Below are 23,246 nucleotides of genomic sequence, written 5' to 3'. Positions count from 1 at the left end.
GGTCCAGATGAAGATAGGCAGCTCATCTATTTCTTGTTAACCTAGACGCCCTTTTTGTAGCATACAGAAGATCCCATCTCACTGTATTTATTTAAAAAATAGTAGTTCACTTTTCCTCCAAAGGCAGCATACATGATTCTCTCCCCCTCTCACTCATATTTTATCCTCACAACAACCCTGTGAGGGTAGGTTAGGCTGAGATAGTGGTTGCAAGGGAGTTTTGAACCTGAGTCTCCCCAGTTCTTGTCTGAGTCTTTACACCTTCACTGTAGGTGTATTAAATATTCTTCTCTCTCTATTTTATCAATGTGCTGCCCCTCCAGTTATCAAGATATCTTTCTTTTCTACATTACCAATGTTCTTTCAGAGCTCAAGGGAAGGAATAAATTTTATGGTTCTTGATATTATTTATGTTGATGCAAGAGGGAAACTTAAAATTATATAGAAATATATGTCAACAGGATTTTCAGTCGGAAAGAAAGCCACACATGTACTGAAAATATGCCAGAGTAAATCTTTGGATCCAACCATAGAGGGCCAGAAATGGCTAACTGATGAATTCTAAAACCAGAATTGCTCAAAGATGACATGGAGGGAGGGAGTACGGTACTTTATGGCAAAATTATATTAACAAACAAAAACAAGTAAGATTGGGAAACACTCCAGAAATGGTGTACTCACTGGTTTTGGTTCACATGTCTTCTAGCGCCAGCGACTAATTCATGCTGCCAATGGCAAGCTGATCCAGAATGGGAAGCATGAGAATATCGAAAATGGGGCCATCCATGTTGATAACCAAGAAGAGGAGCATGAACATACCAACCTGTCTCCTTTTTCACCACCAGGTAAATCTCAATTGTATTACAGAATGAATGGGTGAGCAAGATCGCTTTGCCCCATGGAACCAGCCATGGCATTCAGCTTCCAAACTATCACCACCACCCTCCAGCCAGCCAGTTCCTCTCACTTCCAGCTCTAAGAACATGAAAAGCTGAACCAGACCATTGGTCCATCCAGCTCAGTATTGTCTATACTGACTAGCAGTGGCTCAGGCCAGGGTTTCACGCAAGAGTCTTTACCAGCCCAACCTGTAGATGCTGGGTATTAAGCAAGGGTCCTTCTGCATCAAAAGCAAGTGCTTTGCTACCGAGACCCAGCTCTTCTCCTTTTCCTTTGATCACCAGGTATGTCGTTTCCCCATTCTGTATCCAGGGCAGCTGTCTACCAGCTCCACCTGGTACGCAGGCTGAGACCCTACCTACCTCTGACTGTCTGGCCAGACAGTCTAGTTATCTTCCACTTGGACTACTGCAATGCGCTCTATGTGGGGCTACCTTTGAAGGTGACCCGGAAACTACAACTAATCCAGACTGGTGACTGGGGGTGGCCACCGAGACCACACAATACCGGTCTTGAAAGACCTACATTGGCTCCCAGTACGTTTCCGAGCACAATTCAAAGTGTTGGTGTTGACCTTTAATGCCCTAAACGGCCTCAGCCCAGTATACCTGAAGGAGCGTCTCCACCCCCATCATTCTGCCTAGACACTGAGGTCCAGCGCCGAGGGCCTTCTGGCGGTTCCCTCACTGCGAGAAGTAAAGCTACGGGGAACCAGGCAGAGGGCCTTCTCGGTAGTGGTGCCCGCCCTGTGGAACGCCCTCCCATCAGATGTCAAAGAGATAAACAACTACCTGACATTCAGAAGACATCTTAAGGCAGCCCTGTTCAGGGAAGTTTTTAATGTATGACATCTTAGTGTATTTTTGGTCTTTGTGGAAGCTGCCCAGAGTGGCTGGGGAAACCCAGCCAGATGGGCAGGGTACAAATAATAAATTATTGTATTACTATTATTATTCTCCTACTCTGCTTTGTCTTACTGGTTGGCCCAGCAAAAAGGAGAATAGGTATATTCAAGTTGCTTACTTGGGTCGTCTACCATTTGGAGACTCCAGGGAGCGGTGATCATTAACGTGTGCTCACCCAGGGGCCAAGGATAGTATGCAAGGCAAACTTTTCATCTGTACACAAGTGAATCTTGTACACATGTTTGGAATTGTTTGACTGCAATAAAAGTAGTCTCCAAGTTATGATCTCAGAGAGTGAATATTTGGTCTCCTTAAAGTGAACTCGTATTCCTTATCAGCTTTATATTTCCAGAAACGATATCTTAGATTTGTTGCCATTGCAAGTGGTCTTAGTATTTTGGGTTAGGAAATGTGCACAAAGGGAATATCTGAATCACAAACTGATTTAATAAACAACTCCTCTTCCCAGGCAGCCCAGGAAAGGGCAGTTATGTGAAGATGGCAAAGAGAATTCTCATCTTTCTCTGCAAACTAAAAAAAAACACACCACAGGATTCTTTATAGGAAGCCAAGGCAGCTAAAGTGATATAGAATGCTTGTACATTTATGTGAAGATATGCCCCAGGGACTGATTGTGGCATATGGATGAGTCTTACGGGGTACATTCAGACTATTTCCTGCAAATCCATGCTTCCTTCCTCAAGAATTGCAGGATTCAGGTTCCCCCTTCCCTTTAAATGCTGACGTTGCAATATTGCAACCATATGTCCCTTTCCTTGAAACCCCGTCAGATAAATGAGATGCAATTTGCTGTAGATTAAAAAAAGAGACCTTGAGAGGGGGAGGATCATCAAGTGGTTCAGATCATGGAAGTAGCTACATTTTACATGTACTGTACTGTACTGGTTTCTGTGGACCAGAACCTACTTCATCAGATGCCACAGGGTTCTTTGTTTTTTCTGCTGCAACATACCCACTGGGAAATTATTTTAATGGAGCGCCCACAGCAAATTGTGCCCATTGGGTCAAATATTTATGCCTTCCACTTCCTGACTTTGATCGGACCCAGTTCATCCAGCCCTAAGAATAAATGGTTGCTGTGAAGTGTTATGAAGACACAAAACAAGAACCTTAAGGTTAGAAGAAATTGCTAACAACAGCTTAAAACCAATCTGTGGTTTTTGGCTATTGGTTTAGCTATGCTCCAAATTGTGTTCTACTCCCTGTGTTTCATTGGAAAACTCGCATAGTCTTTGATCTGTATTCAATATGTAGCTAGTGAATTACATTGCTAGTGTCTTGTTAAGTCACTTTGAAACCTTTTCTTTTTTATATAAATTGACTGGCAAATGTAAATTATAGTCACAATCGTAATGGCTCTTCCCTCCCCAAAAGGGGAGACCCTTTTGGGATTTGTTTAGCTCCCTGAACATCGTCATCATCATTATTTTACCAGTCGCTGGTAACCAAAAGATAGGAGAGTTCTCTTGTTCTCTTGTGCTCAAATCCTGCTTGCTGGTTTCCCACAGGCATCTGATCGGTCACTGTGGGAACAGTATTCAGGGCTAGATGAGCCATTGGTCTCATCCAGCAGGCTCTTTTATATATATATATATATATATATATATATATATATAGAGAGAGAGAGAGAGAGAGAGAGAAATGCAACCCACATTTAATAATAATAATAATAAAGAGGGAGAAAGAAATGGACAAACAGAACTTCTTACATCCTGTAAGGCATAGTGGTTAGAATTAAGAATAGAACTGCTGGTTTAGCTGCTAGCTTAATTTTAATTTGTTTATTCAGCTTCTTCTTTTTAAAGAACATCCTTTACAATAGTTGATGTACAGCTGACCGCACTGACCAGCAGCTCTTAGGCTTCAGACTACAAAGGAGCAATGGATCAGTTAAGAATTCAAGGGTTTACATAAGAGCCCTGAAGACCTGTGGCATAAAATCACGAGGTTTTTTTTTAGTATCTGTTCTTCTGCTGTTGAATTTTGTTGATATTCTAGGACTTCTGCATGCACAATGAGAATTCCTTTCCCTCTCCTCTCCCCATGTGCCCCCCCAATCTGTTCTCTGTTTTCCACCAACCTTCTGGAAAAAAAATTGGGGTAGGGTAGCGACACATGGAGAGAGAAAAGGTAGAGGAGCTCCTGTTGTACAGGCAGAAGTCCTTGTGTTAACAAGATGACTTTGCAGGATACAACCCTCTATGTCTTACCCCCCTCCCCCCGCCTTTGGTCTGTAGCATCTCAAGGCCAAACTAGACAGTCGAATTTCTGTAATGGTTTTTTTTTAATGAATAGTCAGTGGAAGGCCAGGGAGAGAAGGAAGATCAGAACGTCGTCATAGAGGGAGGTTTTACCCTTTCTTCACATCAAGCTCATGATCCACAACAACTGTTCACAAAAGGAGAAAAGGGACGTCACACGCATGCGCGAAAGCGGTGAATCGCGACCCGCGCACGTGGGTTGCGTTCGCTTCTGGATGCGAACGGGGCTCCAGAATAGATCCCGTTCGCATCCAGAGGTACCACTGTATTTATTGATAAGTTTAAGCAATGTGGGGATTGCCTTTTAAATTGTCCTAAGTGAAGGTTCTAGGGTAAGCAGTTTTCCTTTCCTAATCTGCGCTACTCATTGTGATCCCAAGAGTAATTTGAAAGGTGCCTTGAACATCACTGGTAATCAGTGACAGAACTATTCCTGCTAGGCAATGTGGTGGAATTGACAGAGCATTCTACTAGGACTGGAGAGACTTGGATTCAAATCTCTGTTTGGGGCCTAACTCAAGCATCATGTCGGTGAAAAAGAGCACATGGCTATTACTGCTGGAATCTCCTTGTTACGAAACTGTTGAAGCTGCAGGAGCCTTGCTGTATCTGGCCACACTAGCAGCATGACTGTGTCTTAGTTTGCTTTCACACTAGCATTTTCCCTGGCATTGACAGCACTAGTAAATGGCATGGTGGAGCAGAGGCACTTTGCCTGATCTTGTGGCAAGTGAGTCATTGTTTCTTACCAGGAGGGTGAGGGTGGAGGCAGTGGGGAGGGCACCGCAGTGCGAACGCAGTGGCCAGGAGCATTGCATTGACTCCGCTGGCACATTTGCACCGTGCTGCCACCTCATGCCTCCCCCTACAACGAAACTGCAGCAGTGCAGCTAACTGGAGGTTGTGTCTCTCCATCTCACCATGCTACAGATGGCCAATCTTTCTCCACTAACTTTTACGGTGCATTCAAGCATTGTCAGCCCAGTGCATTATAGTATTTTCTGCTAAGATGTTTTGTCAGTTCTGAGTTCAGATGAATTAAAAAAACCCAGAAAAACCCACAACTGCAGCACCAACTATCTAGTGCAACAGACAAACTGCTTCATGGGTATGATCTGTTTTGTGGCTTCTTGTGGATCGAAGCTGAGGGGTTTTCCATTGCACAGGGCTTCCACTGACAGAACCCATTAACTGAATCCTGTCCAATAGGTTAACTGTTTTCTGTACGTGCATACTAAAGGCCAAAGTAGACATGAGGAAAGAATGTGGTTGATAATGCTAATGTGGAGGGTGGAGCAGGGATCGGGGCCATGTTTTTGTTGGCATCTCGTTTTATTCTGAACAGTTGCTGTAGTACCATATGGGCACCAATAAATTGCATTTTGGTATATTTAAAAAAAAAAACTTATCAACGTGCTCACGTTTTATGTTTAAGTACCGATATTCAAATTGCTCCTTTTCCCTTTCTCATTTTTCAGAAGGAAAAATGGACAAAGTCAAGTGGATTCTGACCTGGCCGCTGATAATCCTCCTCTTTTTCACCATCCCAGACTGCAGCAAACGACGATGGGAGAATTTTTTCATGCTGACGTTTCTCTTATCCACCCTGTGGATTGCTGTGTTTTCCTACTTTATGGTGTGGCTGGTGAGTGCAAAGACACTTTTTAACATGAAGATTTATTTTGAAATACAGTTCAGAATACAGGTTCCAGTAAGGAATAACTCCACATACCAACACAGGCGGTAGGGAATAGATGACGTGATAGAGGCACCATTGGCCATGATATGTACTCATCCCATTATCATCTCTGCTCACACAAACAGGGACATTTCTTTGTTGGGTTCAGTAACCTGCAAAACAAATTTGGCCAGCGACAGCTATGGGGCAAAAGTGTGTGTGTAATTGTAGGCATCTGTATATTTACTATATAGTTTTGTAGCCTTAATTATATTTTATGGTAATTTGTTTTTTTAAAAAACATAGGCAACTGAACTTCCATCTTACCACCACCATTTAATTATTTTAAAACAAGTTTATGCATTACATTTTTATTTTACATTTCCTCTTAGGAATGCACGTACATTGTTCTCACTTGCTAATTTTACCTTCACAACACATTGGACTTCCGGCACGTTGGACTGAGCTATAGTGGCTAGTCCGAGATCATCCAGGCAGCTTCAGGGTTGAAATGGGGATTTGAGCCTCAGTTTTCCTAGTTCTAGTCTTCTATAGTAGCTCAGGCCCAGGGGCCATATGAGGTCCTCTCAAGTCTCTACCCTGCTCCTGGGACTCTCATCAGGCCAAGCCCCCTCTCCCCAGACCACAACACCTTACTCATCCTGCTCTGTGCCCTCCTCAAAAGGGCTTTTGCCCAGCAGAATGTGTCCTCGAACCATAGCAATGCTTCTTGCTTGTTTGGATGGAGACAGGTGTCTGCGTGTGTCTGTCAGTAAGCCTATGATTGGCTGGAAATTCCCCTAATGGTCAAGGGCAAGAGACACACCCATTGTTCTGCCCACCTTTCACTTGTCCGCCTGCTGCAACCACCACACCACGTTGGGGGTCCCATCTGCACTATACAGCTAAAGCACTGTTATTCTTCTTTAACAGTCATGGCTTTCCCCCAAAGCATCCTGAGAGCTGTAGTTTGGGTGTTGAGAGATGTTAGGAGACCCCTATTCCTCTCACAGAGCTACAATTCTTAGAGTTCCCTGGGGAAGACGGATTGTTTGTTGAACCCCGTCTGGGAACTGTGGCTCTGTGAACAGGTTTCTCCTAACAACTCTCAGCACCCTTAACAAACTACACAGTTCCCAATATGCTTTGGGGGAAGCCATGACTGTTCACAGTGGTATAATATTACTTTAAATGTATGGTGGCCTGGCTTTCTATGGTTTTCCTTCTATGGTCTTCCTGCGTGTTAGATCAGCAGCGAAGAGTCATGCCCGTTGGAGGAGCAATATATAGGTATTTAGGATAGAACCCAAGGGCTGCTTATTTGAACCATCCCAGGCAGCTTATGTACGGACTGCCACTTCGCATGCTTTTTAACGTCTCACACAGGCACTGGGAATGTTTCCTGCACAATTTCTATTAAATGAATGGGAGGTACACAAAGGAACACACCACACAGCTCTCCTCTTGTGGATGATCCCTGTTATCTGCAAGCACTTTTTTGTTGTTGTTGTTGTTGTTGTTGTTCTAGGTGGTTAGGCAGATTATTGGTGCAATTTAGTTCCATTTCTGAAATTCTCATGTTTGTGTGTTTGATTCACTTTAACTCCCACACACTCAAGGAGTTAAAGTATCCTGTGAGTCACAATTCTTTTCATGAACGCCCAAAAAGAGGCTTCTCTATTGTTTTCAACTCCTGTGTTTTCCTTTGTCGCGTAGGTTACGGTGATTGGTTACACTCTGGGGATCCCTGATGTTATCATGGGCATTACCTTCCTAGCTGCAGGAACCAGTGTGCCAGACTGTATGGCCAGTTTAATAGTAGCAAGACAAGGTATGGTCTGCATCGGTTTCAGGGAAATGGGGCGCGTGTTCTTGACACATTCAAGCAATTCTCTTGCGTGTGATATACACAAATGGGTTTGACCCTGTTTGAAAAGCAATGTGCGGCTAAAATAGGGTTGCAATGGTTAATCACTTAGATTAATCAAATAAAATAGGTGCTCTTGATTAATTGGGTAGCAGGTATATGCATACACGTGAGGAAAAGGACAGAATACCTCGTTTAAGATGTTGCTGGACATCTGCAGTTTTGTAGAAGTTAAAAATTACTGGTTCTGGTATGCATATGCATTTTTTAAACCAGTTTTTATAAGGTACCCCCCCTTTCATATAAGATCTCTGCTGCTATGCACGTATTAGATCATCTAGAAAGAAAGGGGGGATTTCATGTCATACTAAAACAAATGTTCGGTCAGTGCAACATTTCTGCTTGCCTGCCAGAATATCCTCCTCTTTCCTCCCCTTGTGTGCTGTTCTTGGGGGGGTTCTCCCAGAAGATAATTCTCCAGATGTTGTTGAGCTGCATCTCCCATCATCCCTATTAACCAATGATGCATGGGGCTGCTGGGAGCTGGAGTTCAACAACATCTGGAGGGCCACAGGTTTCCCATTTCTGATTGGGTTTTGTACTGGTCAAAGGAAGCAATCAGTGGAGAGCCCTAGAATCCATGCTGAAGTTTTTACTCCAACCTCAGAGTTAATGTGGCACATCTTAAATCAACTTTTTGACCTTTAACTGGGTCTCTTCTGGCAATTATGAAACAAATTTGAATCATCAGTCAAGAAAATAATTGCAGCTGAAATAAAAAGTACTAGCTATTAGGATTAAGTGAATGTCACTGTATTATGCTACATGACTAAGGTGCCAAGGGTGTCACATAATTCTCCAAGATATAGTCTTTGCATACCTTAGGACTACAAATATACTATGGTTTTAAACCAGTCCAGATGGCATGGGACTTATTCCCACGCTATGAGCCATGAAGACTATTGTTTTCTAAACCTGGTGAGAATTCTCAGAGAGATCCATGGCCAGCACACAAACCTATAGTCCCCAAGGCCACGACAGCTAAGCCCATCTAACCCTTGGTTGATAACAAGAGTTACTGTATCAGTCATTGGGGGGGGGCGTGTCAAATGTACCAGGAGAAAACCATAAAAATAAAACACGCAAGAATGGTGATAAGCTTATTGTCTAAACATGACTTGTCCTCTCTGCTTCTTGCTTGGTTGTAAAGACAGTCGTTGCATGAATCAATGTGCTTGTTTTAATTGTGAATTTTTTCCCTTTTCAGGCTTAGGTGACATGGCAGTTTCCAATACAATAGGCAGCAATGTGTTTGACATTCTGGTGGGCCTCGGAGTGCCATGGGGCTTGCAGACGATGGCGGTTAATTACGGCTCATTTGTACGTATAGAAACTTAGACATTCCTCATTAAACGTCTTGTTTCAGAAGCAGATACAGTTGAAAGACGGTTATCTTTTTCTTTTTTTAAAATCTGGGCACTGCTTAGCTGAAATTCCTAGGTGTTCAAATTCGCTGCGTGTTTAGTCCTCCAAAAATTCACACACACACACGAGAGAGAGAGAGAGAGAGAGAGAGAGAGAGAGAGAAAGAGAAAGAAAGAAAGAGAGAGAGAAGATGCTGTACATAGATTCCATAATTTGATTTCTCCAACCCAGATCTTTCTTGACCAAGTAGTTTGATCCCCAGCTATGACACCACTATAATTTGGGGAGTTGGGCCTTGCAAGGCAGGGGTGGAGAACCACTGGCCCTCCAGTTGTTGTTGTTGTACAACTTACATCATTATCCCTGACAGTTGGCCATGAAGGGCCTTGATTAAGTAGCCCTGCTGGCAGGTGAAAAAATTGGCCACTTTTTCTCACTTCACATGGCCAGCTGCCCAACTGGAAGTAGTGACTTGATTGTTGTAAACTCCACAGTTACAATACATGTCCATTTAATTCAGCCACACATAAAGCAGCAAGACACCCCAGAAGCCTCCCCAATAATACAGAGGCATATATAGTGTCCTTCTGTTTATCATGGGTACCCAGCAATAGGCCGTGGAACAGCCAGTGGGCTGTGCCTGGCCTAAGGCACTGTGTAGCTCAATATTTTGGGTGGTTCTAGATGTTGAAGCTTCCCCAACTGCTACTGGTTTCTCATTTATTAGTCTTCAGCTCCTGGTTTGATAGGATTGCTCCCTCTGCTGTTGCCAAAGATATAGCCTTATCCTCTCCTCACTCTTCCCAGTCAAAAGCACAGAGAGATCAGTGGCGGAGTTTGGGCTCTGAAATTTCAGCAGCGCCCTGTGCCATGCTAAAATTTGGCACCCCTCCCTTGCCTCTCACGCTCCATTCTACATCTTGGTTGTGGCACCCCCTGCAGCACTGGCGCCAAGTGTGGCAGAAGCAGTCCTGCTACCCTAAAACCACCTCTGCAGAGATGCATTACACCCCAGGTTCCTGTTTGGAGCTGGTTTTTGTTGTGGAAAATAATGTCTGATCACTGCTTCTCTCTGGTTCTTTAATCAGATCCTTTTCCGCTGATGTCCATAGCACAGTCCCCATTGACTTCAAATGAGCAGAAAATTTCCTCTGTTTATACAGAACTAAACCTCGTTCATTATTTTTGCATGCACCATGTTACATAGAAAACAGCAATTTGCTAGTTAGTGGGTCCTTGAGGTACAGTGGCATAGTTTTCAGCTGCATTTTTCTCCTTCTGATTTTCATAGGTCAAGATAAACAGCAAAGGTCTAGTCTATTCTGTCGTCCTTCTCCTGGGATCTGTAGCTCTTACTGTAAGTGTGTATTGTATTAGTCATTCTCTGCATCCAGTCAGTTTCATGTGATACAGCTATATAATTTGAATGTGATGCCAGAAGCCAGGTTCTCCAGAGAACTTCACAATTCGTGTATTTTTAGATGCCAAAGCTTCAATGAAATCCATGAAATCTCAAGAGGTATATTTCCTTTATATTTTAGGTAACACTAAAGAAAGCTGCGAATCTCTCCTGACTGGAGCAACATGCTGTCATGTTTCAAGGCTGTTATTGAGTTAAATAAATCCTAATTGTTTGATCGCATGAATTGTAGTTAGTCAATTAAATTTGCAGACATGGTTTAATTTAAGATAAATAATGGTTCTGAAGTGATGATGATGATGATGATGATGATGATGATATACTTCCTTTGGGTTTTATCCAACATTGGGGCTTCATGCAGAATATGTTTCATGGGCTGGGTATTGACCAAGGTCCATACCACAACAGGTGACCCCCCCCCAAGCCCTATCTCTCTGCATATCCTCCTCCTCTGCCGCCACTTTTGTACCCTTTTATGCGAGTGAGCATTGGACAAGATGCTCCCCTTCTGCTCCCATCCTGCTGTTTGTGTACTGCAAAGCTTCACTCAGAAACCCCTGACATTCTCTCATCCGCTACTGGTGTGTGGAGGGGTAAAAATCCTCATGACATCAGAATGCATGGATGCCAGTTTCCTTGTGCAGTGATTGAAATACAAATTTAGAAAGGTCCTCCGAGACTGAAGCGTTTGTTTCCTCCAATACTTGTTTAACTCATGCATCATATTCTTGCAGGTTGGCGGGATCCATATAAACAAATGGAAACTTGACAAGAAACTGGGCATCTACGTTCTCGTCCTTTACGCCGTTTTCCTGTGCTTCTCAATACTGATAGAGTTTAACGTCTTCACTTTTGTCAACTTTCCAATGTGCCGAGAAGATGACTGAAAGAAACCGCCCTCGGATGTCATCTATATCGTTGTGCTATAAATGACAGGAGACATTTTACATTTCTACCTGCTTCTTATCCAAAATCTCAGTGTCTTTCCTGCTTCATCACCTTACAGGCACTTTTCCTCTACTTGGAAGGAAAGCAGATGCTTCTTTGAATAACAAGCTCAAGGCAACCAAAGCATTTCCCTCTTGCTCCTCTTTGCTGTGGATCTCAAGCAAAACTTGCAAAAGCCCAGTGGTATCCTGTTTCAGGCTCATTTAGGCAGTCAACCATCCACCAACATTCATATGAAGCTTGTTGCGGGCAGGGGGTGGGGGAAATACCTTCCTTTGGCTTTCCAAATAAGAGGAAAGAGAAAGGGTCGAGATTTTATCTTGGGTCCTTGGAAGCATCTTGGCCATGGCCTCTAATGGACTTACTATGGCATGCACTACTAAGGACCTCCTATTTGCCCCCCCCCCTTTCAAGTGCTCTGTTTATAGAGAACTTTCACTGACGCTGAGGAGTCACTGGTGGTGTTCGGTAGTACTTTGTCACCCTGTTTTTACTTTTTTATTTTATTTTTTAAAAGAAAGGTGTGAAAGATACAGCAACAGTAAGAGAAGGAAATGGATAATACTACTGATGATGTACTCTGAAAATCTTGGTACCTAAAATGGGGCTGTCCATACTTGAAAATAGCAACAACACATTGTCCTGCAATCAGTGAGGAACAATTGCAAATATCAAGCTTGACTATACATGGAATATTAAGCTTACAAGTCAAAATGTTGTGCCAGCACCAGTAAGCGTAATCCCTAATTTTAGAGGAAAACTGAAAACTTAAATCCTGGGTGCTCAGTCACTAATTGTGAAGGTAATCATCTGAAGAAGAAGAAGAAAAAAGTCAGTCTAATCCACATGCCTTCCAGGTCTTCATAGGTGCACTGTGGATTTGGAGGTCTTTAACTTTTTCGTAATAGATGTAGCTGCTCTAAAAGTTGTTGCACAACCCCTGGTTTGTTGTTGTTCTGCTGGTGGGGCTCGTCTCCACTGTCCTGAAGGTGGACTGAAATTTCAGCTGCGCGTCTCTTTAAGTGCCCAGTGGAAATGGCCGTGCAATCGCTTTGCCACATGCTCAAGCCTTTCTTATTCAAACAGGCTCGTGTTTTAGCAAACGGGTTTGGGGGGGGACTGGGCAGTAGGATCACGGTAAAAGAGCTGTTACCCTGCTTTGAAAAACTGGGACCTGAGCACACAGTGAAATAATTGTGGGGCACTGCATGGTGTGCACAGGTATACATTATTATTCATGCCCTGCACATTTGAACCCACTTTTGGGCACGGCTTGCGCCTGCTTTGTTAGCACTGTGATCATTATCGGCTAAGAGTGGCGAGACTAATTGATGCCCTGTATCTGTTGAGTTAGGCAAGCAGCACCACAGTCCCAGTCCAGTGAAAAAACTGAGAAACATTGGTGGAGGTGTGTGATATCAATTGAGAACCCTTAAATCCAAGCACATGGGCAGGAAAGCAAGGGTCCCAGCTATTTACCTGCTTGATTGCTTTGCTGCCATCTACTGCTCCGCACTTTGCAGACTGAATTCTCTCTCACCAAGGCCGCATCTGCACCATACCTTTTAAACACTCTTATGCCACTTTAACAGCATGACTTTCCCCCTCCCAATTTTTTTTTGGGGGGGGGAACTGTAGCTTGTTCAGAGTCTTGAGAATTGTGATGAGGCCCCTATTCTTCACAAAGGGTTACAATTCCCACAGTTCCCTGGGCAGTGAGATGCAGTGGTGGAGGAAGGCGGGTGCGGTGGGGGCGGGCCACCCCAGGTGTCACCACTGGGGGGGGGAGTGACAAAATGTCGGGCGGCACTCACCGCGGGGCCTGCAGTGCTCCCAAGCCATGCATCACTCCTGGGAGAGACGCGGTGGCTTGGGCACGCGCAGGCTCCGCTCTGCCCATACTGTCCACCCGCTGCCCCCCCCCCAGCTGTAGGGCGGCTGAGTGGGAGGAGGCAGGCAGACCGTGGTGTGCCCCACCCCTATGGGTGGCTTGCCCCGCCCCTGGGCAGGCCGCCCCAAGAGGCTTCCTCTGCCGCTGGTGAGATGAACTGTTAAACTACCCTGGGAATTGTAGCTCTATGAAGGGAACCTGGGGCTTTATAACAACACTCAGCACCCTTAAAAAAAAGAGTTCCCAGAATTCTTTGGGGGAAAGTATGACTGTTTAAAGTAGTACAATAGTGCTTTAAATGTATGCTGCCAATATGGCCCAAGTGCACTCTGAGAATTTATATTAGCTCAATCTGCATCCAAGAGGTGTTTGTTTGTTTGTTTGTTTGTTTGTTTGTTTGTTTGTTTGTTTGTTTGTTTTGCAAATCATGACTGACTTGGCGGTGGAGTTAAGAATCATAGCCCCCTAGAACCACAACCTGGTTTCCATTTCTCACCAGCATAGATCACAAATAAAATAAGTGTAAGGTTGTTGGGTTTTTGTTTTTCATAGGGTGGGATGTGACCAAGAGTAGAATACCTCTTTCAGCCTGTATTTGCTCTTCTTGTATAAGCAAGGAGATGGACACCTCCAGCATGTTGAGGTGCACTACTTGTACCCGCATCTAGAGCTTGTGTCTAGATCGTGTAAGGGAAACGCAAAAGGCCCCACTTTAGACCTTTAAGGAGAAGCACAAAACACGAAGCGCAAGCCGCTTATACATAGGAATGTCGGAAGCTGCCTTATACTGAGCCAGGCCACTGCTCCATCTAGCTCAGTGTTGCCTACACCAGGCATAGGCAAACTCGGCCCTCCAGATGTTTTGGAACTACAACTCCCATGATCCCTAACTAACAGGACCAGTGATCAGGGATGATGGGAGTTGTAGTCCCAAAACATCTGGAGGGCCGAGTTTGCCTGTGCCTGGTCTACACTGACTGGCAGCAGCTCTCCAGGATTTCAGACAGGGATCTCTCCCAGCTCTTCCCAGAGCTGCCAGGGGGTTTGAACCTGGGACCTTATGCGTGTAAGGCAGCAGTGCTCTGCTACTGAGCCACAGCACCTCCTGATTACATCTGGGGTGGTTCACCTTGGCTACATGGAATGCTGAAACGCTGATCCCACCAAGATTCGCCCCCAAAACATTTAATATTTTAATTACCATTCCTTGACTCCAAAATAACGAAAAGTTACGCTGGTAAATGCAGTTTCTACAGAAGCACAAGTTATCTTTATAAATAGCTTTTTTATTTTTTTAATGTACATTACTAAATAAAATATATTGGATAGCTAAAAGATTTTGTGAATTAAAGGAAAAAAAATTAAATATATTTTTGCATGCTCAGCTATTTGGCAGAATTCCTGCACTAATTGTATCAGTGACAGAATACTATACACAGTACCCCATGGCAGGAGGCAAGCAGGGCTTCTCACAAGGGACTTTTAAACTGCTTGAATTATTACACACAGATCTTTGGTGGTGCCACTAACCCTCCTGCTCTCTATCATTCTCATTGTTCACAACTCAAGTCTTTTTGCACTGTAAAGGTCCACACAACAACCCCCACCCCCACTAAATAGGATACTCTTTTCCCTTTCACCCATCCATTTTAGCCCATGCTGGCCCAATTCACAATGACCTTAGAGGAACTTCAGGAAAGGAAGGAAAGAAAAAAATTATGCATTAAAAGCCTGCCCTCAAATTTCAGTGTACAACTCCATGGGAAAGTAGAATAGTGTGTTCCACATAGAGCCTTTCTGCTCCCAGGAAGCATTTTGAAATGCATCAAGATTGCAATGCACATTTAAATCTCTCCCCTTCCATTTCCCTCTCTTACAGGCTAGTTCTCCTGGGCATGTTTCATCACCTGATGTACATCAGGTGTGAGTGAACCACCAGGGATAGAACTTCCATAATGCTTCTCCTTAGACACAAGATTTCTCAAGGCAATTGAATCTCACAGGGCTGTTTCACACATTACATAGAGGCAAGCCTGGGTTTGCCAAAGTGTTGTACACTCAGCAGAGTCCTGGCCCTCTGCTGAGCGTATGGTAGAAAACATATTTGCATACATGTAGCTTGTGTAGTATCCTAAATGTGTTTCCATGCATTCACAGGTGATTTTCAGCTGGTCCCCTAAAAATGTGTGAGCTGGCTCAGCACCCAAGCATTCAGTTATCAGGTTACGTGCATGCATGTCTGAATCAGCCCACATCCATACAAGCAGCAGGAAGAAGCTTAAAGGCCCTGCTAGTGCCGCTTGTGGAAAAGTCTGCTGTAGGCCATCTCCTGCACGCATGAATCACTTAAATTGCACAGAACTGCTGATCCCTTTCAATGCAAATATGTGCACAGGAAATTCATTATACTGTACTGGGAAGTGTGCTGTAAATAGGAATTATTATTTTCAAACAGATCACTTCATTTTTAATTGGTATGAGGAATTCATTGCTCATTTTGAACCTTAGTTTTATGCAAAGGGAGAAACGTACTACTTAATCTTCTTTTGTCTTTAATGATGAATTATCAGTATTGACCTAAGCTGGCAAGCGAATCCCAAGAATCAGCTTCAGCTGCCCCTAGTGCATCAGAAAAGTTGAAACAGCCTGTACCCTATACTTGGCACATGAGGGTGTGTGTTTAGAGAGATGCCATACTCTGCCCCAGATACCTGGGGGATGTGGGTACAGACAAATGCTTGTGTGTCCTTTTCTGCCTCTAGAAAACTTGGGTCCCCAGCTGTTTTTGGACTACAGTTCCCATCATCCCTGGCCGCTGGTCCTGCTAGCTAGGGATGATGGGAGTTGTAGTCCAAAAACAGCTGGAGACCCAAATTTGGGGAAACCCGGTTATAGAGCCAATGAACAGCCCTTTACATGCTGCTTAAGGTGGCTTCTTGCCATCCTCTGCCCTTGTGACCCAGCCCAATAGGACCATGGCAAAGAATAAGTGGAAGAGCATCACTGATTGTGCAATGATTGCCACTGGGATGGTGCTCTTGTGCTAGAACAAGGGAACAAGATGTCCCCGCAAGCTGACAGTATGCACATGCTGCTGCCTAACTGTGGGCGCTTATCGGATGAGGCTTTTAAGTCTCTGATTGGATTAGCCCGTCCAAAGGATACCAATAGGATAAGGAAGGTTTGCTTATATGTTAGGTAGGCCTGATCTGTATAGGACAACCTTGAAGCATTCAGGTGTCTTTGAGTTATGGCACCAGAGGGAACATCTGTATAATATATAAGCCAGAGTGCATGCTAGAAGCACTTTCTTCCTATTCTAGGAATGCCATAATCTAAGGTAAGACCCAGAAGTAAAGACAAATGATTCAGGAAGAGGCATTGTGTTCTTGTACTGTTCCCTCATCACCCCAGAAAAGGAATGGTCTATATATGCCTAATAATTTCCTTCCCTTTTGCTTGTGGGCCCAAGAGACAAAAACTCCAGCCACAGGTCTCATTTCATGGCAGACTGGAAATTGCCTGCACTTTAAAGGAGTCCGGATTTGGATTCCAAAACCCCACAACCCCCAGATCCTGAATTTTGTTCAGTTTATTATTTTTATCGCTGGTTATTTTTCAACAGAATGATACTTATACTCTCACCCTGATAAAAGGTTTATTCTATGTGGAATTTGATTATACTACATTATGTACACACACACAAATACATGATCTGACAAAAATGCATGTAGGATGGCAATGGTTATTTATGTTGAAGAGTCCCATAATATAGTTAATCCATATGCAAAGCCCATAGAATTAAAGCCATGCAAACAAAGTGAGTCTCCTATCTCCCAAGATTTCTTACATTCTTTTTTGGGGGGGAGAGGGAGGGGAGGAAGAATCTCTTAAGTTGGTCTCAAACTTGTGCCTTGTGTTTGCTCCTGAAACAGATTCACTCGTGTGGTCTGAAGAGAGAATACAACTATTAATGTATTTTGGGGTGCAGGACAGGGGGAATTCCAAACATTACTGGAATTCCAGTAATGATGCGTTTAAGCTGTGTTTATTGGGGGAAGCTGAGTAAGTTTTAGATTGACAGTATGAAATGTATTGCACGGCTCCTGAAATGGATGAAAGAAAAGGCTCTCTACTCTGATACCAAAGTGGCCAATAGGTTAAACATGAAAATATTTCTTTATTTGGGAACGTATGCTGCAAAAAAGGAGAGAGTACAAGATGGATGAATTTTGCCATAAAGCACTGAATTCCCCAAAAGCTGATACTGTGTTAGTTTTATTATGTTAGCTGCCCTAAGCCCTGCTTCAGCCAGGAAGAGCGGGGTACAAATAAAATTTTATTATTATTATTCACAAACCAGCAGTACACAGGTGTCTTATACACTATGAGCCACTGTACTAGCAAATGTATATGACGATTGCTACCCCAGTACACTCCCACAATCCCTGACACCTTGTGAGCAGTCCCAGGAAGTTGTACTGGTACTGTACACTTTCTCAGTGCAGCTAGCAAGTTCTCAGTGCAGCTAGCAACTATGAGTAGTAGCAGTGACAATATGTGAAATGGTTGTGTGGTAAAAGGAAGGGTATGCTTATCTGTGCAGCATTCAAAAGGCATTTTTAGGCTTCATGTTCTAGAATCTAGGAACATGACTGTAGCTTTCAATGTGACGAGCAGAGTCAAAGGTTTTGTTTCACAGCTCGTCAAAGCACACAGCCCTTCCAGCTTTATTTATTTATTTTGGAGGGGGAGTTATGAACGGGGGGGCGGGCGGAAGGGGGCTTGCATATTCTTAGGAAGGAAGGGAAGTGTTGCCCTCACTCTGAATTGGCTTTATGACATCATAATGTCACTACATTTGATTGGCTCTGTGGCATCATGCAGTGCAGCCCTTAGCTGGCCAGGTCATACTTCCAAGTAGATGGAGGCTAAATAAAATAACATAAAAGACAACAGAGAAGCAGACTGCAGAAACTAGCAGTTGCCCTCAAGCAGCAAATAAGTGGTTTTGATAACATATTGGTTACCACTCACCCCAAAAAGTCTCTTTTCATGGGCCAACCTTTTTGATATGCAAGTACTTGAATGTTTAGTTAAATTTGTGGTTTGAGACCTACTTAGGAAGCTAACAGTATGATCCTAAACTCTTTATTTAGTAGTAAATCCTATAAATTGAATTGAGATTTACAACACAACCCTATGCATGCTTTATTCTAAAGTAACTTCAGTGGGGTTTAATCCCTGGTAAATGGGCTTAGAACTTCAGCTCAAAATCCATGCCAGCGTACTTAGGATAGCATCCTGTTACTTGCTTTTGTCACAATTTATATAGCCTTTCTATATCAGACTATATACTGCTCTTTCTCCACTTCTGAACTGATCCATCTTACCCTGTTTTTACTCTGTCTTAAATGAAAAACAAGTCCTGTGCAGGTCTGTGAGTCATACTAAATATTCCATGCGTGTTTACTCAGAAGCAAGTCCCATTATCTTCAATAGAGCTTACTTCCTGGCCCAATAAGCACGTTTAGGATTACAGTTGATTAAATATGAAACTGCTGCTACATTCACTGGGGTGTGAGATGCTTATAGGACTGAGTTCCTCTAAAAAATCTTTGATAGCTAAATGCTTGATAAACCACCGAGAAAACTGGATGCAAAGCAGTTCCTTGCTGTACCTTTCTCGGAGACTTGAAAGTGGTTTAAAAGATTGATCATGGCTTGCAGTGTGTCTTCTGACTTATGTTTCCTGCTTGGCAGGGGGTTGGACTCGATGGCCCTTGTGGTCTCTTCCAACTCTATGATTCTATGATTCTATGCGCCCAGTAAGCAGGTTTTGCCTCATTTGGGGTTTGTTTTTTGTTCTTTAAAAGTCGTGCAAAACTTGCTTAATTATTTATTTGGGGGTTTATATATCCCGCCTTTCATACTAACCTCAAGGCAGCTAACTCCTCCAAAAATCATACACCACATATTGACCAGCAACAAAAGTGAGACACAAGAAATTTGTGTGTGCAATAAGGGGCGGTAAAGCAGTGCTCTTTCTCAAACCACTTTCAATTCTCTTTCAAAAACTATTGCGTTTCCAGCTTTCTGCAGCTCTCTCAAAAGAGCACGGCAGAGTAGAATGTAGTACGGCTGTTGGGTTTTCGTTTTTTGCAGTGTCCCTGATCCTGCAGTGGGAATCTGCACTTCAAACCTTACTAAGAGGGAGCACTACTAACTGAATAAATGCTGCAGGACCGGGGTTTGGTTTTGTGGTTCTGGGTTGTTTGGGTGTTTTTTTCTTTTTCCTTTTTAATGGTATGCAAGAGCTAGTTTTGTGTTTATTTTTATGACTTTGTGATGATCCGAACTCTGACGTTGGGTTGCAAGTCAACCTGGAAGACTGCCTACTGAGTCTTCCCTTTGGATCAGCATTTTATCCTTCGTGTTGTTCACTCTTAATCATCATTGTGCCAAGTTTATTTTATTTTTATATGATTTCTTACATCCACTGCAGATACAACAAAATAAGTAGCTAGTTTTTCAACAGTGGATTTTTGTTGTTGTTTGGTCAATTTTAAGACATAAAGACACAGGAAAGGGTTCCAAATTATAATTATTTTCCTTAGGTCGTTTTTATACTGAAAAGTGTACAGAAAGTTGCATTCACCTCACCAAATTCTGTTGTGAATGTAGAAATTGGCGCTCCAGCTCTCTCTCTTTCAGTTTCCACGACCTTCTGTCCTTTTCCATCTAAAGGCTCTTTCTTCTGATTTAAATGTTAAAGATTAGGTTGTTCCAACAGAACTTTTGTTTAGGTCATTGTTAACATTGCCTAAGCGCTGAAGTTAATGCAGGAAATTAAAACTCCAATGTAATTTTAAAGAAAATTATGAATAACGTTTGTACCCGTGTGAAACCAAAGATTTTTGCCATTAAAATTGCAGCACCTTAAAAGTTCAAAATTGTGTAGTAGAAGGCCCCTTTGCTCCTTGGTATTCAAACCATCCCATGCTGTTTGATTCCCCTTTTCAATTAGGGCAAACTAGTGTTTGGTAGGGTTTAGAAATCTGCTCTTCTGTTATCCTATACCAGTAGTTTGCAGCATTGCTATTTGTGCCATTTACTTGAACAGAGCAAGCAACTCCTGTCTAATGAACCAGAAAACCATTGCCCTGCAAATAGAAGACCATGTCAAAACCTTCCCTAAAAGGGCTGATTAGATCAGTCTTTAGTGTTTATACAGTAGTGCCCCGCAAGACGAATGCCTCGCAAGACGGAAAACTCACTAGACGAAAGAGTTTTCCGTTTTGGAGGTGCTTCGCAAAACGAATTTCCTATGGGCTTGCTTCGCAAGACGACAATGTCTTGCGAGTTCCTGCTGGGTTTTTTTTCCTCCCCCCCCTTTTCTAAGCCGCTAAGCCGCTTATCAGCTGATCCGATCAGCAGATAAGCCGCTAAAAGCCGCTAATAGCGCTAATCTGCTAATCCGTCAATGGGCTTGCTTTGCAAGACGAAAAAACCGCTAGACGAAGAGAATCACAGAACGGATTATTTTCGTCTTGCGAGGCACCACTGTATCAGGCTTTCTCAACCTAGTACCCTCCTCACGCTTTTGGACCACAACTCCCATCATCACAACTCCAATATTTGAGGGACACCAGGTTGGAGATAGACTGGTTTAGATGCTGTCACATTCATGGTTTCTTCTGCAGATACAAAGCAGTGGTTTTCAAACACAATACTATCAGGGAATCCTTTCTGCATTAACTTTTCTGGTAAAAAGAACCCCACAACAAAGTCCAGTGCATTTGCAAAGCGTTCTGGGGGGTAGGGGAGTGTTTTGTTGTGTATATATTGCTGTGTTGTGACTGAATGAAGTGCAACACCCAAGACTCCCATGCAGATGCACATTAAAGGGCAAGAAGGTGGATGTGATGGACAAACCCTTTCAGGGAAACATAGCTGCCGTTTTTGATCTTCCCTGATAATATTCCAAAGGAGCCCATGGTTTCTTGGAGCACTGTCAGAAAACCACTCCCCTAATGAGTAGAACCTGATTCACCACCAAATTTGGCAAGGCCTCTGGGTCACTGGCCTTGCAAAGGACACTCTTATGTGCACTACCTTTTATTTTATTTTTGTACTTTGCATGTTCTCCATGCTGCTGTCCTGAAATTCAAAGCACTTTCTGAAAGAAAATTGATTGTAACCGAGAGCTACTGTCGTTTTCCTAACTCCTTAATGAAAATTGCTAGCATGTCGTTTCTGTCTGTCTGTCTGTTGGCTTGTTTGTTCTTACGCCCACAGAAAGAATGTAGAACTCCTAAGGTCTGTCAACTCAAGATGCTTGAAAGGTGGATAGCTTCTGATATTCAGTAACCTTGAATTGTGATGAAATCTGAAAGCATCAGAAGCTGACATGGCCAGACAGGCAAGGTCTTCAAATGGGACTATGCCCATCACCAGTCTTTGGATGATATCCAATATTAAGCATACTTTGAGTAAATTCAGTGGTTTCAGTGGCCCTACTCTGAGTATGACTGAATACACATCACACTCCAGCGCCGGCCCAAGACATTTTGGCGCCTGAGGCAAACCACAAAATGGCTTCCACTCCCTGCCAGGGAAGAAGGGGTGAGCAAGGATCTTCATCAGGAACAAGGGGAGAATAAAAATCTACATTGGGATCTGCTGCCCCTGTGGATCCTTCTACCTGAGGCAGTCATCTCACCTTGCCTCATGGGTGGGCCGGCCCTGTCACACTCACTTTTCATTGCTACAAGATTATGGCCTTTATATTCATCAACTGTATGTGTTTTTCCCCCTTTTTTTAAAGCAAAAAGCAAAACCGTATATAGTTCTTCAGAAAGCAGCAGTTTTGTTCCAAGTGGCTAAAACTCTTCAGCAAAGCTCTCCCTTTGTTGAGCGAGATGATTCAGGGACATTTCCGAGCACAGAACTAACTGCTGATCCATGTAGTTTTCTTTTTCCCTTCCATGTGCAACAGGTGTGTGCAGTGTGCATCCCACAATGGGGTATGGTGGTACCTCGTCTGAAAAAAAAAATGAGATGCTTTTTATAGTGCTGCTCAGAGAATGGAAAGTGACAACTTTGTAAACTGTAAATTACACAGAATCTATTTATCATGTTATTTATTTTTTCAATGACTGTGACCTTATGCACTGTGAATGCTTTTGTGATATGGGGGTTCTTTGTACAGATCTGTATGTCATTATAAAGAAAATTCCAAACGTGATAATTTGTTACATAATATTGGCATGACCTTTGATTATTTTTATCGTGAAAAGGAGGGGGAAAACAATAGTTAATATGAAATGAAGATTTATATTTAAAATAAACCTAGCAGTCAGTATTGTAAGGCACTATATATATATATGTATAACAACACATGTACACTGTCAATAAAATATATAAGGATAACAAGAGAGTGGCAGTGATGTTTTCCCCAGGAAAAGTGTGTCCAGGCATCAGGAATGAACACTCTCCTATTTAGGGCTGCATTCAAGTTGTAACTTGTTCCTTATATGTGCTCTACATTGTGTTTCTCAGATTCCTACAAAAGCTGGAAATAATTTTGAAGACAGCTGCAAGACTTAAAGGGTTACATGGAAAATATTCCTATATGCAAAGCTGTTTTCAACATGAACAAGAAATTGGCAGCAGCCTTTCCTGCTACTTGCCACCTCACCCTTTTAGCTGGAGGTGTTGCGATTGAACCATAGACCTTCTGCATTCAGAGCATATGCTCTACCACTGAGCTGAGGGTTCCCAGCGTGGCACTCTTGTGCCATCACAATCTAGGGCTGAGGTTCCCAGCGTGGCACTCTTGTGCCATCACAACACCCTCTGACACCCAGCTTGTTGCATTTAAATGCAAGAACTGGGCATTTCAATAAGAAGAAAGCAAACTGTTGTTAC

The 23,246-nt window shown here is 43.1% G+C and overlaps 1 protein-coding gene and 1 long non-coding RNA gene across 3 annotated transcripts in view; one reads left to right on the top strand and one right to left on the bottom strand.

The window, feature by feature from the left end:
• Window positions 1–11,933, top strand: part of SLC24A4 (solute carrier family 24 member 4) — a 101,259-nt gene extending 89,326 nt beyond the window's left edge. For both annotated transcript variants that reach the window (XM_082233106.1, XM_082233107.1), the window contains exons 12-17: window positions 707–845; window positions 5,566–5,732; window positions 7,482–7,596; window positions 8,900–9,012; window positions 10,349–10,414; window positions 11,212–11,933. In XM_082233106.1, the coding sequence (XP_082089232.1) occupies window positions 707–845; window positions 5,566–5,732; window positions 7,482–7,596; window positions 8,900–9,012; window positions 10,349–10,414; window positions 11,212–11,364 (753 nt within the window). In that variant the 3' untranslated portion in view covers window positions 11,365–11,933. The remainder of the gene's footprint in view (window positions 1–706; window positions 846–5,565; window positions 5,733–7,481; window positions 7,597–8,899; window positions 9,013–10,348; window positions 10,415–11,211) is intronic.
• A 1,749-nt stretch (window positions 11,934–13,682) lies between these two features.
• LOC309538885 lies at window positions 13,683–19,058 on the bottom strand. The gene is made up of 2 exons (XR_014222458.1): window positions 14,254–19,058; window positions 13,683–14,119 (listed from the first exon to the last, which is right to left on the bottom strand). It is a non-coding gene; the product is annotated as an uncharacterized lncRNA (long non-coding RNA).
• Window positions 19,059–23,246: the final 4,188 nt, after the last annotated feature.

This window comes from Podarcis vaucheri (assembly GCF_965113315.1).
Source record: "Podarcis vaucheri genome assembly, chromosome: 1".
Taxonomy (NCBI): domain Eukaryota; kingdom Metazoa; phylum Chordata; class Lepidosauria; order Squamata; family Lacertidae; genus Podarcis; species Podarcis vaucheri.
The sequence above is the reverse complement of the archived record's forward strand: the minus strand, read 5'-3'. Positions and strand labels throughout refer to the sequence as shown.